Source organism: Anopheles marshallii, chromosome 3, assembly GCF_943734725.1.
Source record: "Anopheles marshallii chromosome 3, idAnoMarsDA_429_01, whole genome shotgun sequence".
Lineage (NCBI taxonomy): Eukaryota > Metazoa > Arthropoda > Insecta > Diptera > Culicidae > Anopheles > Anopheles marshallii.
The window spans coordinates 40,247,589-40,258,134 of record NC_071327.1 but is presented as its reverse complement, the minus strand read 5'-3'; the positions used below and the strand labels follow the sequence as shown (position 1 = coordinate 40,258,134).

At 43.6% G+C, this 10,546-nt stretch overlaps 1 protein-coding gene across 1 annotated transcript; it reads right to left on the bottom strand.

Moving 5' to 3' along the window:
* Positions 1-8,376: 8,376 nt before the first annotated feature.
* LOC128714038 (uncharacterized) lies at positions 8,377-9,188 on the bottom strand. Its single transcript, XM_053808915.1, has 3 exons — positions 9,089-9,188; positions 8,623-9,023; positions 8,377-8,535 (listed from the first exon to the last, which is right to left on the bottom strand). The coding sequence occupies exons 1-3, from the start codon at positions 9,186-9,188 to the stop codon at positions 8,377-8,379; spliced, it is 660 nt and encodes a 219-aa protein (XP_053664890.1).
* Positions 9,189-10,546: the final 1,358 nt, after the last annotated feature.

Here is a 10,546-nt window from a genome sequence, read left to right as displayed (position 1 = left end):
TATTAAGTATAGATTAATAATTGTGTCCCTGCCCCACGTGGCGAAGATTATGATAGCTACTATTACAAATATTTCATTGCTATAATTATGGCAAATTGAGGACAATGTAAAGCATTACATTTTACTACTAAACAAACTAAAAGGTGTCAGATAGCTACACAAACACTCTCACCCTCGAGTTAAGATCACGAGCGTTAAGGATTGTTTTGCTGGTACGATCCCTGTAGTTGACCGCATAGTTTTGATTTGTTTGACATCCCTGTACTATTTGTGATAAAAAAGAAAAGATAGCGTAACAACATTCAACGAACTCGTTTGCAAGATGATTCGGTGGTATGATGGAATCTCCCGGTACAACGTGGAAGACACTGTTCTGTGGATCGATGGCTGATGCTGCTGTTTAAAAGGGGAGGGACGATGACCGTAGTATCCACCGTGAGGTGTTCCTAGCAGTTGGAATTACAATAGCCATGGGCATCGCGAGATTCACTTCTCCACCCTCAGCAGAGCGTGGTTAAAAGCAATAATTATTGATAGACAGGCTAGGGCAAGCCAAGAGAGGTGACTAACGATATGACGTGGATGTGGTGACCATCGCCTTTCGCACAAAACTCTTACCACACCCGGAACAGCACAACCTCTCATTATACATTTACATTACACATAGCAACTACACAAACGACCATTCAGAGCGCATAGCCTCTGTTTGGGTTTGATAACAAATAGTGGCATAATCGATCGACGACAACCGATGCAATAAGTTTTCTCATTCTGCAGTGTGTGATGTGTTTGTCACCGATAACACGCTCACGAATGAATGAGCGCGCCTACAGGAAGATAGAGAGAAGTGAATAAGCAACGTCAGAAAACTGCGAATTAACGAATACAGACATTTAGCGTTACAAACATGCAGCATAGGAAATGCAGCAGCAGAACCTACAATGACGTTGGAACTGGATCTTATCAGAATTGACGACAAGAGAAATGTGGAATCGTGTATTAGGATATATACAGAAATATATATGTCTTAGGCAGGGTAAACTCTGACAAAAGTTTTTTTGTAAGATAATCCCGCCAAGAAGTCCGATGATGAGCAGAATTGACTAAACGTGGTAAAAACGATTCTGCCGTTTATTGTTCGAAAGGATTGCGCTTCCAACACCGACTGGACAGGACATGACGAACAACTACGACATCCACAAACTACCACCATAGACCTGTGTGTCATAAGGCGCTGCTCCCATTTAATATTGCCACCTGCGCCCTCTTCCACAAACAAACATCTGGTTTTATGTTCTTAGCCGGTTTGCAGTAAAAGGGAATCATATGCCGTTCCCGGACACCGCTTTCTGCCGACGTTTCTCAAGTTGTAGACAATTTTAATTCTAACCCTTCTTCGATGCATGATGTGTGCAACAGGATGTGATGTACATGTTTTAGAAATCTTTTTTGTTTTGTTTTTAGTATTCGTTCGTATGCCAATGAACGCAGACTTATCGCGTTATCGTACCCGGGCAAAATCCTAATTCTAATTGGGATATTTACTGTTCCTCCTATTTACGCTTGCAATGTTCTGTGCAACCCATTTCCCTCTCCTTCTTCGATGTTTTGTACCACCAAGCGCCCGTTTTGGGAGTTTGGTTTAATGAATGATCCATTACTGTGGGCCATCATTAATATACACACCTTCATACACACATACACAAACCTTTCCTTCCCCCCTCCCCCCGCAAAACGGACTAGAAATTACGGCGGAAAAGAGTATCGATAAACTGTGTTCTGTTTTTTATAAGCTTTTTTTTAACGACAAAACAAAAAAAATATGTAAAATAGTTTTTTTAGTGAAAAGGATATTGTAAAACGTGCATGAGATAAAATGTGCGCGAGTGCGACGTGTGATCGAGGCAGAACAGAGAGAGAGGAGAACGTACGAACGAGAACAGAGAATAGCGGTGGTAGAGAATGAAGGACAAAACATCCTAAATCCGTAGCAATGCGATGACGAACGCGATCGTGTGTGAATGAAAGGATCGCAGTAGGGAAGAAATAGGGTGTGCGTGGGAATTGTGTGATTGCGAATACTTGTGCGTACGTTTGGAAGGTTCGGGATGGAGCGGGGAGGAGAAATTATAATACTACTGCCTGTGTATGAATGGGAACCGAGCGTCTGGATTCGATCGAGTGTGAATGAGTAGCGGGCAATTACTGCTCCAAAAAAGAATCGCAAGCCAGAGGGATGTGCTGGAAATGAATGCGCTAGGAAAAGGCAACGAATAGACAAGCAAATATCCTTCCGCAAACACGTGCGGATACAAATCGTATATATAATATAGAGCAAAATGTGAGAAAGATTGAGCAAGAGTTTAGAAGAAAAAACAAATCACACAGAAGCTTGACAGAATGAATGGCTTAGACGAGAAGAAGTCGATGTAAGAGTGAATATGAATGAAAAAAGAGAAAGCTATAAGAGCGCGCCCTTCCGTTAGTGTGTGCATTTATCGAGTGAATGACTCCCGATGATGATTCCTCTTGTTTAATAAATCTACTGGACTGACAATGTGAGATAAAAGGGTTTATATATATGTAAGCATTGTTTCACTTTGCGCTGATGATCATTTGTAAATGTTGCTTTTAAATTGATAATATTTACTACTCTCATGGTCTATTGATATCTGCATGGAAGGTGAATATGTTGACCGAATGAAACTTAGGAAAGAAACAGCGAGGTAAGATTTCGTTTATACTTCAACTAACCATCCGTTTATTTAACATTTAATTTTTTTAGCAGATCGCCATAAAAGGAACGAGATTATTGACAAGATATATATTGTATGAAAACATCGACGTTCGGGCACTACAACTGCAACAGCATCTTCTTCATCTTAACCGGCACACCAACCTCAAGAGGTCTAGGCCTGCCTTTATATGACTTTATTTACCCGTAGCTGGATTGAAGACTGCGTACGGTGGATTAATACGGATGGGACTTTGGACGGACCCTGCCATAGGAAATCGGCTTCACTATCAAGTATGCCATCGGGCCGCCCCAACTGCAACTGCTAGCACCAATTTTAGTCGCAAGATAGAAAACATGATCAACTACTCGATTAAAGGTGATAATTCCGAATGACCAGCGTATTCGTAATGAGAAATTAGAATTCTCAACAGACGATTTGGTGCAAGCCATGATAGGCTGAGTTGGGATGGAATTTAAATGTAACTACTTTTAGAGAAGAACTCAACAGCATACTTGGCATAACAACAATTACAATACTTGGTGGAATAATTAACAAGCGTAGAAAAGCGGTAAAGTTCATAAGGACCTATCTAAAGCAGGTGGCAGGACAGTCTTGTCATATGAGGGTTTATTAAACTACGGACATTGGCCCTCCAATAAATAAGCTTATTATTTAAGGTAATCTTCATCAAATAAGCTTCAGATACGCTAGAAAAATGGGTTGACAACAGCATTATATATTCGTTTCGTAAAATGTTTCATTACATAATGAGCAGTGCTAATTTACAGTTACTTGTATATGCTTATACACGATCATTTGCATTTTTAATATTGATAATCGGGTTTTGAGTTAATTATTCTTTATGGTTCAGTGGTAGACGAACAGATTTTACACGAAAGGACCAATACAAAATCAAAACGTTTCCCCATACGTAAAACTAGCTTATTTGCTGTAGACTACATTAAAGCCAGATTATGGTGTGCAAGCTATGTTAGGCAATAACGTAAGGTAGTAATACCAAAAGCAGATGATCAACACTTTACGTTGATGTTCTACGGCCAGTACAACATGCGCAACTGATAATCTTCCGCCTGCACTATGATGAATAATAGTTCTTGTATTTCGTCTTATCTTATAGAACAAAAAGAATGTCTACTTCCTCGCTAAAAATGTAAAACGATCCCTACGATTATCTTTTGATATGTAGTATGCTTCATATTGAGCAAAACCGACATCAGCGAACCCCGCTGGATGGAATACTATTAGATCTAGTGTCCGGCAATGAAGTCATTTTAAATAGTGTATTCTCTATAAACCGTGCCGTGGTGTATATTTTGTGGAGTGTTAAATTTTCTTCGTTAAATCATTGAATGCTTATGACTTTTCTAATGCTAACTTTACAAAAATGTCAGTTATATGGCAAAACACTGACTTTTCGTTATGTGATTCATTGCTGGACATTAACACGGCTACTAACATGTTCATCACCAAGATAACTGATGCCGAACGCCGAACGCCGTCCCAAAAAAGTAATACGCATAATGTTATGTTTCTTTCGCGCCAAATAGGATGACGCCATACATGCACGAAAATAAATTACACACGTGAACCGTTTACAACACACGTATTACAAAGTAATATATTCTCTATCTAAAATCGACACCTTATAACTTTCGCCCTCCCGCCTTTCAAACGTTCATCGCTATCCCTTGTCCTAACCGAAGTAGCTGGCTGCGCGCGCCCCCGTACGCTGACATCTCGCTGGCACCGGTTACATCATCGACCGTTGACCGTTACTTTTCAACGGTGAGTTACGTGTCGGATCCACCGATGCGACATAGGGTGGTACAAACGGACACAGTTACAAGGCCATAGAGCTGCAATATATCAACAAATTACCAAATAATATATCACTTACTACTCCATTGTACATTTGAGTACCATTTATGTGAACGTATCGGGTACACACGCGATTATACTTTCCGGATGTGGTTGCCGGACTCTATGGCACAACACTTCTATATTGCATCGATCATCCAGGTGATCGTAGGAAACCTGGAAGAGGTTTCCTTTACTACCGTTGGATACGTTGAAGCCTTACCTTGGGTAGGGAGACACTCAAAGCTCTTGTAATGAGTGGTAAGGTTTGGTTAAGTAATATCTAGCTCAGACTGAGGCATCTTTATTTATACCCAGTATACAATGTAATTGTGGTTTTTATTCTATTTGTTAAACTATGGTAAAGAAAATGACCTAAATAAAATTGCTTATTATTTTCGGTGCAATAATAATGGAAGTTTGTTGTTGTTGTGCTCTGTAACGGGGCAGGATCCGAAGGCTGCTGAAGTTCCCACAGGCTCTCCTACTCAACTCCTATTCCTTCACGTCCTCGTCGTGCAGAGTGGTAACATGTGTCACCGCATATCCAGGCTTGGGTACACGGGCTCGTCCCAACCGCTTGCGTGGATGGCGGCACATGGCAGAACAGGAGGAGCAGGGTAGTGCAATTCTTCGGGGTACATGAACGTCGGGGAGACAACCAGACGCAAAACTAAGCTGTCACGAGGCCATCTAGAGGTACTTGGGAGCTTGAGCGCAGGGCCAGTCCCTGCCTCAAGTGAAAAGTGACTACAGAAAGCATCAGGAATTTTCGAAACGGACTTAACGGTATACGACCCAGGCTACGGCTACGATTTTTATGGGCTCATGGAACGTCACACTTGACAGGGATGGCCCTCGTGGAGCTCTAGAAGAAATCCGTTGGCTAGGGAACGGTGTGCAGAACAGGTGTGGCAGCAATCACTACGACATTCACTAAAGCTGCCATGACTGCCAAAAGATGCTTGGAACGGATTTTGCCGTAGGACCTCGGCTGAAATCCGAGATCATCGGCTTCAAGGCTATTGATGACAGGCTATGCACCCTGCGCATACGAGGCAGATTATTCAACATCAGGCTCATTAACGTCCACGCCCCTACCGAAGACAAGCACGAAGAGGAAAAAGAGCTGTTCTACGGCCGCCTCACAAAAACCATTTACCAATGTCTCAGACATGATCTTAAAATAATCCTGGGGTACTTCAATGCTAAAATCCTTAGGGAACCAATGTACCGCCAATACATTGGTAGTCACAGTCTACATGAGCACAGTAACGACAATGGTAGTAGATTGGTCCAGTTTGCAGCAGCAAGCAATCTGGTTGTTGGATGTAGAAAATTGCGCGTCGGTAGGAGCAAAAGTTCACCAAGAAACAACTCTGGGAGGAACAGCGGGTGAATCACAAAGGGTCTGCGCCAAGAAGATGGGCTAGCTTGTCTACACTTAAACCTAGCGCTAGAGTGGGCCATACGCGACTCGGAGGACGAAACTTTGGGAACCATCTTCTATAAATCAATCCAGATTCTGGCATAGGCTGATAACATTGAAATCATTGGTTTACAGCTCTTCTACGTAGCGGATGCTTACCACAGGATTAAGGAGGCGGCAGAAAACCTCGGTTCGGAGATTAACGAGGCAAAACCTAAGTTGGTGGTGGCACCCCCAGAGGCGCTACTAGCACATCCTAACTTACGCAGAGGTGACGTACAAATAGAGAGCACTCTTTCAAAGTAGTCCAAAATTTTACCTATCTTGGATCAAAAGTCAGCGCCGACAACAACATTGATGTCGAAATACGCTGCAGCCTCTGAGACATGCACTTTGTTCAAAACCGACGAAACCCTTTGATCCGTGTTCAGGTGCTCAGAAGGATTTTTGGCCCCGTATATGTGGAAGGACAATGGAGGAGCCGCTACAATGACGTACGCTGTGAGATGTACGGCGAACTGATTGTCATACAGTTTAGAGGACTCCTGCAGCAGTTCAAGTCCAAGAAGTAGCGGTTGTAGCAGAGAATAAGTAAGTAAGTAAGTAAGTAAGTAAGTAAGTAAGTAAGTAAGTAAGTAAGTAAGTAAGTAAGTAAGTAAGTAAGTAAGTAAGTAAGTAAGTAAATAAGTAAGTAAGTAAGTAAGTAAGTAAGTAAGTAAGTAAGTAAGTAAGTAATTAAGTAATTAAGTAAGTAAGTAAGTAAGTAAGTAAGTAAGTAAGTAAGTAAGTAAGTAAGTAAGTAAGTAAGTAAGTAAGTAAGTAAGTAAGTAAGTAAGTAAGTAAGTAAGTAAGTAAGTAAGTAAGTAAGTAAGTAAGTAAGTAAGTAAGTAAGTAAGTAAGTAAGTAAGTAAGTAAGTAAGTAAGTAAGTAAGTAAGTAAGTAAGTAAGTAAGTAAGTAAGTAAGTAAGTAAGTAAGTAAGTAAGTAAGTAAGTAAGTAAGTAAGTAAGTAAGTAAGTAAGTAAGTAAGTAAGTAAGTAAGTAAGTAAGTAAGTAAGTAAGTAAGTAAGTAATAATATTTGAGTGGGGATAATTAAAGTGGGTCCGGCATTTTTGAAACATGTGTTAGTGAGCTAGAGAATGCACACTTTGGAGAAGGTGGCACACTTTGCACCAACTCGCTATACTACTCGTCATATTTGCGTCTCAGCAGGAATGTTTAATGTAAAATGTTTATCCTGTTATGGCGGCACTGCCAAAGGATGAGAGCTGTCAACGTTGAGTTATCAACTAGAAGCGATCCTCCATCGTCCTGTTTCTTTTCTGGACGGCTAACGAGTGAGACGTGTTTAGTTTTCAGAAAATACAATTTAAATACGTAACAATTGCCAAAGGCATAACTTTCCCGTTTTGTTACCAAAAGTGTGCATTGTGTAACTGGTTGAAATATTGGACGACTTTCCGGAGATACTCACCTATAATTACTCGTAAGTAAGACCAGCAAATTAATAGTTAGCTAGACCTTTGCCTAAGACGATGGACCCTTTCCCCGTATTCATAATCTTGCTAGCAATTGGTCCTAAAGATTTTAACCACATAGGTGTTTAAGCCCAATGCCAACGTATTACAACAATTTTTCCGTACTTTTTATTCTCGTTCAAATGAAAACAAAAACTTACAAATTTAAAAACAACGTTACATCCAACTCTTTCGTGTTGTTTAACCTTTTCCAATCCTTCGAAATGTGTGTACTGAGTGCTGATCTAAATCATCTAATCTTTCGATACAACTTTTTGCGAACTTTCCTCTTTGCTTGCTCTCTTCTGCGTCTCCTTTCACTTGGCGATCTGAACGATAGTCTAAAAAACCGGTTGACGACTTTCTTATAGTACAATAAATAGAAATTAAACAGAGTTAATACAAAACAGATCTACATTTAAAAAACACACATGCATGCATGCATAAAACCCATCTCGGCGGCCAGCTGCCTTCGACGGCGGCCCTGTCCTGTTGGATGGGTTATTTGTTTGCGCTTTTAGTAGCTTTCTCATTACTCGGTTGCTGGGACATTGCGTTTACTGGTGGGTCGATTGATGGAAACGAAACCAATCAACTGATTCCTGTTGGTGGAGGAATTAGTAATGGTGGGAGACTCAACATGGAGCGGTATAAAAATGCAGTAACATTCCTCACTGCACCGCCACTAGCGAATGATGTCGGCTCGGGTGCACTTGGGTTGTTGTCCGTGTGTCGTAGTATGCGTGTGGTGTGTTGATACTGCATGCACAATCCCACAGATTGCGCTGCACAGCGACGAGATGGATCGGACGGGCTTAGAGACGGATGCCCGGGTTGCGGGAGCGTACAAAGTTCAGCAGCTCGTCCGAATCTTCGCACACGAATGGCTTCAGATGGTGGCAGGCAACGTCGTGCCACTTCAGCCCATCGTTATAGAAGTTGTTCAGGATCGAAAGGCAAGATTCGTCATTACCCTGTACGAGAACGAGAGGGAGAGACAGCGCGTTATTACGGGTCGATTTCCTAATGCAATGGCCGTGCCGTGCTAATGATTGGCTTACCTGGGCCGCTTCACGATTGTCCGGTTGCTGTTGGCCGTATCCGCCGGTGTAGCTCCAGTCGCCGGTGTTGCGCTGGGTGGTCGGTCCAATCTTGACGCCCGATCCGGACCAGAACCAGCCGTTCTCGTTCGGTGGCTGCAGATCCGGACGGTCGCATCCGGCAAAGTTACACTTGCGTCCGGAGGTCCAGATGTACCGCACGTTACCACGGGCGATGCGTTGCTTGATGAACTCGTTCTCCTGCGGTGTTTCCATCGAGACCGCATCCATACAGTGTCGCCGGCAGATGTTACGGGCGTCTAGCCAGTCGACCTCCAAGCTGCGGGTCGGTGCATGTTCCCAGCTGAAGAAGTACGAATGCGCTACTCCACGGGCGTCACGGTACGTCGCATGTCGCACACCTGTCGAAATAGGGAGACGGTCAGTGCTGTACGGCGGGTTCTCTATTCCAGCAATGGATACGTACGGTTGGCGCAGCTACGGGGATCCGGTAGGGCTAGACGGCGCTGAGCCAGCACAACGGTGGCTCCGATGACCAACAGTGCCAATGTCCGCAAGACAGACATTATGGGGGTAGTTGCTGTAAAGAACATCGATAGAAAGTTTCGGCACGTTAATGCACATCGAACGCAGACCCTTGCCAGTTTGTGTGACAATAACAACCCAGCGACCCGAAAAAACCCCAGAACTCCCAGTTTGGAGCGCACACCGAGGTGCAAAAAACGATCGATTCCCAGACCTCGATCGCTTCACATCGATCGAAGGCCGCTGCTAGCTAGCGGTATTGTTTGGCAGGGGTGCACTTGTCAGTGTCTCTGACCGACCAAACCCATTTCCTTCATGGGACGCGAATGTCGGACAGCTCCGTAAGAGGAGTAGCAGGCGGAAGACCACCTCTCCCGCTGTAACGCGATGTCCATGATTCCATTCCACGCCCATTCGAACCCGTTGTGTTACAATGTTTGATTGTTGTTTGTGATGTTTTATTTCTACCAGATGAAATTGATTGCAAATGCGACGGACTGTGGCCACCGTTGTGGACAGCGACGCAATGATGATCGTTTATGATCGAGTCGTGTTTGGCAGCGGCATTCAAATGCACCCCCATCACGGCCTGGGGCCACTGTGAAAGATCCGCTAGTTTTCCAATGTTTGACCGAAGATAAATTCAACGGTTGAGCAAACATTTCACGATTTTCTATGATTTTGAGGTACGTACCGCTGGCAAACAACATGAGCACGGCTCTGAAGCGAACAAACAAAGCCCGTCTTCTGAGGTTTGTTTTCAAGTACGCCTCAGTTCCGGCATTTGACTAATGTTCGACGGTGCACACAAAACACCACCTTCCGTACGGACGGAAGGTAATGCCGTAATTTAGGCAAACAGCCCCAGTGTCATTGCCTCAATTATGACTAATTGCAAAACCCCCTAACGAACTCGTTACGATCGTGCCCCGTGTGGGTCGAGTACGCGAAGGCGCAATCGAACACAAACATTTGCCCACCGGAATTATACCCTACAGAAGAACCACCATCCCGCCGCGTGAAGGTCTTGCTAGTCAAAGCAGCCAATCCGATCGAACCCATGTGAATCGGTGGACGGTGCGGCGCACAATCAAGTCCGCCGAAAACGTGGCATCCAAGGTGGCGTGATGGCGTCTTTCGTTCCGTGCCGGAGTGACTCGCGTGACTAATCAAAACATTAAATCGATCATTCGATCTTGTTGAGCAGGGTGCAAAAGGATCCGAAGATGTCCCCTTGGCGGATGATTCGTTGCGCAACTGGTTCGTGTACTTGTCCACACCGTGCAATCGGCGTGTGGCTGTAGCCTGTTTGTTGCATCTCATGTAAGATCATGCATTTTTTACGGTTTCCGCCTCATTCTTTGCGGCAAACGGGGAACGGAGGTTTACGATCCGACTC

Excerpts from the sequence above, each read along its gene's own strand:
- LOC128714038 (XM_053808915.1), bottom strand. The coding sequence starts at position 9,188 with ATGTCTGTCTTGCGGACATTGGCACTGTTGGTCATCGGAGCCACCGTT. Across the intron at positions 9,024-9,088 it reads TCCCCGTAGCTGCGCCAACC|GTGTGCGACATGCGACGTAC; the intron begins GTACGTATCCAT and ends CTATTTCGACAG. Across the intron at positions 8,536-8,622 it reads ACAATCGTGAAGCGGCCCAG|GGTAATGACGAATCTTGCCT; the intron begins GTAAGCCAATCA and ends GTTCTCGTACAG.